Source organism: Neolamprologus brichardi, chromosome 12 (assembly GCF_056152115.1).
Source record: "Neolamprologus brichardi isolate AB-2024 chromosome 12, ASM5615211v1, whole genome shotgun sequence".
Lineage (NCBI taxonomy): Eukaryota > Metazoa > Chordata > Actinopteri > Cichliformes > Cichlidae > Neolamprologus > Neolamprologus brichardi.
The window spans coordinates 37,299,683-37,302,772 of NC_142115.1; the positions used below are offsets into that span (position 1 = coordinate 37,299,683).

The following is a 3,090-nucleotide window of genomic DNA, read 5'->3' on the forward strand; positions in this document are numbered from 1 at the left end:
TTAGAATAACTTCATCGTAGTTTTGATCCAGTACAGTTGTTTCCTTGAGATAAACGAGTAGACTCCAGGTTTTGTAACGATACCACAACCATGTCCAAAAGAAGTGACTCCAACCAGTGCTCCATCGCACAGCAGCGGGCCTCCTGAATCCCCCTGCAGCAACAACAAACACATTCAATTCAATTTTATTTATATAGCGCCAAATCACAACAAAAGTCGCCTCAAGGCGCTTCATAGATACAGAGAAAAACCCAACAATCATATGACCCCCTATGAGCAAGCACTTAGGCAACAGTGGGAAGGAAAAACTCCCTTTTAACAGGAAGAAACCTCCAGCAGAACCAGGCTCAGGGAGGGGCGGGGCCATCTGCTGTGATTGGTTGGGGTGAGAGAAGGAAGACAGGATAAAGACATGCTGTGGACGAGAGACAGAGGTTAATAACAGATATGATTCAATACAGAGAGGTCTGTTAATACATAGTGAGTGAGAAAGGTGACTGGAAAGGAAAAACTCAATGCATCATGGGAATCCCCCGGCAGCCTACATCTATTGCAGCATAACTAAGGGAGGATTCAGGGTCACCTGGTCCAGCCCTAACTATATGCTTTAGCAAAAAGGAAAGTTTGAAGCCTAATCTTAAAAGTAGAGATAGTGTCTGTCTCCTGAATCCAAACTGGAAGCTGGTTCCACAGAAGAGGGGCCTGAAAACTGAAGGCTCTGCCTCCCATTCTACTTTTAAATACTCTAGGAACAACAAGTAGGCCTGCAGAGCGAGAGCGAAGTGCTCTAATAGGGTGATATGGTACTACAAGGTCATTAAGATAAGATGGGGCCTGATTATTTAAGACCTTGTATGTGAGGAGCAGGATTTTGAATTCAATTCTGGATTTAACAGGAAGCCAATGAAGGGAAGCCAAAACAGGAGAAATCTGCTCTCTCTTTCTAGTCCCTGTCAGGACTCTTGCTGCAGCATTTTGGATTAACTGAAGGCTTTTCAGGGAGTTTTTTGGACATCCTGATAATAATGAATTGCAGTAGTCCAGCCTGGAAGTAATAAATGCATGAACTAGTTTTTCACACATGACAGTGTTTCAGGTGTTGAGCTGAATGAACATTTACCTCAAACAAGGAAACATACATGGATTCTTCATACGTACCTGACAGGTATCAGCGACGTTTGTACCATCTGAACCAGCACATATCATGTCATCAGTGATAACAGGGTCATGGTTGTAATAATCACGAGAGTTGCACGTCTGTCTGTCCACCACAGTCACATTGACAGACATGAGGACGTCTGATGTTTGGTTGTTTTCAGTTACTCCCCATCCAGCCACCAGACACGTGCTGCCAGCTGCCGGGTCTCTCACAGTGTTGCCCAACTCGAGCCACTGCACTTCCCTGGTTTTGCTCACCGGTTCTTTAAGCTGAAAAAAAGTTAAAAAGAATATCAGATATTGGTAATGAATCTCTCTACATTAACTACATTAAATAAACAGATATTTATAAAGAGTTGTAGCACCACTCATTTATTTCTAATATTTTGCTTGGAAAAATGCAATATGTGCAGTGATGAGTTGAAACGTGTCTATAAAGACATGGAAATACATTTTATATTTTAAAGAATGAAAATGTTTTAGTTAAGTAAGCAAAACCTGAGTTGGCTGTAGGAGGTACAGCAGGTTATCTACTAATCGAATGGTTTGGTGTTTGATCCCTGGTCTCTCCAGTCTGCATGTCAAGATACTGAACCCCACGATGCTCTCTGACGTTAGAGTGTGAGTGTGTGAGTGTTAGAAAGCACGTAAGCACAGAAAGATGTGTTTGGGTGAATAACCATGTTGTGTAACGCTCTGAGTGCTCAGGTAGAGTAGAAAGGTGCTAAATAAGAAGCAGTCCAGTTACGATTTACATCATTTGTATCAGACCCTGATATATCACCTTACCTTCAGCAACATGAGGTCATTGTCGTGCTTTGCACAACAGTAGTCAGGATGAGGAAAACTTTTCTCGACGACTCTTTGATGCTTGGAAGTTTCGTCTTTCGTTCTGGAGTGGGCTCCCAGGATCACCCAATAACTCCTGTAAAAGAAAAAAACAATCTGGTGATGAAGGTTTACATATTTAAAAGGTTAACAGGTCAGCGGCTTCTAAAACAGTCATCATAGTTCTTTATTATTGTGTATTACTACATATGGCTGGGTTATAGCTGTTACTGAGCTTTAGGTGAATCTGCGTTATTTTTTCTTCCAGCTGAATGAAGAAATTAAAATGTACATAAAATGTTTTAGATGAAGAAATGTATCAAATGTTTGATGTGTATGTAGCTGTGACTTCTGTGTTATTTTAAATGAGTGCAACACTTATATTTTGCTTGTTATTCCATCTTAAATGAAACTTTCTAGAACACCTCTGTACAGATGTTGTGCTTACAAGAGAGTGAAAAATCAGCTTTAAATATTCTATATTCATCCTCTCCATTCAATGTAATTAGCTTTGCATGTATAATTATAGCAGTGTGTATTATTCGCTTTCTCTAAAGGAGAGGCCAGCCACCGTTTACAGAAAGCACGTTTCTGCTGCTCTGGCCCTGATCTCATTCTTTCACTAACTACTCAGAGCTCGTGACCTCTGGGTAGTTACCGAAGGAATAATAGTCTGTTGAAAATAAATACTGCATTATTTTTAAAATTGAGGAAAATAAGACCTCAGATTCTTACCCAGTGCAGTGGGCAGCTGTCAGCACCCACTGTGGATGGATTAATGTCCCTCCACACAAAGAATTAGTCACAGTTCTCAGATAGGCCATGTAAGGCAGTGAGTGTGGCTTGACTTCTTTCCCATTAATAATCTCAGACCCACGACCTGAAACAGAAACAAAATATCCAGACACATAAATCAGCTGATGATCAAGTGAAGAACAGATGAGTGAAACAAACACCTGAAGGAGATCAGCAGTGTGACTTTGCATTACGCTTAATATGAACATTAAAAATTTAAAATTACAGTGGAAAACATCTCTCACCTGGCTGGATGATGAAGAGGAGCACACATGAGATGAGAAGACTGAAATTCTTCAGGCAGGACAT

General features: G+C 40.8%; 1 protein-coding gene across 1 annotated transcript; it reads right to left on the reverse strand.

The window, feature by feature from the left end:
• On the reverse strand, positions 1 to 3,090 carry LOC148100353 (granzyme K-like). Its single transcript, XM_087849545.1, has 5 exons — positions 3,027 to 3,090; positions 2,722 to 2,866; positions 1,948 to 2,083; positions 1,159 to 1,428; positions 1 to 153 (listed from the first exon to the last, which is right to left on the reverse strand). Exons 1-5 carry the CDS (start codon positions 3,088 to 3,090, stop codon positions 1 to 3), a joined length of 768 nt encoding a protein of 255 aa, XP_087705671.1.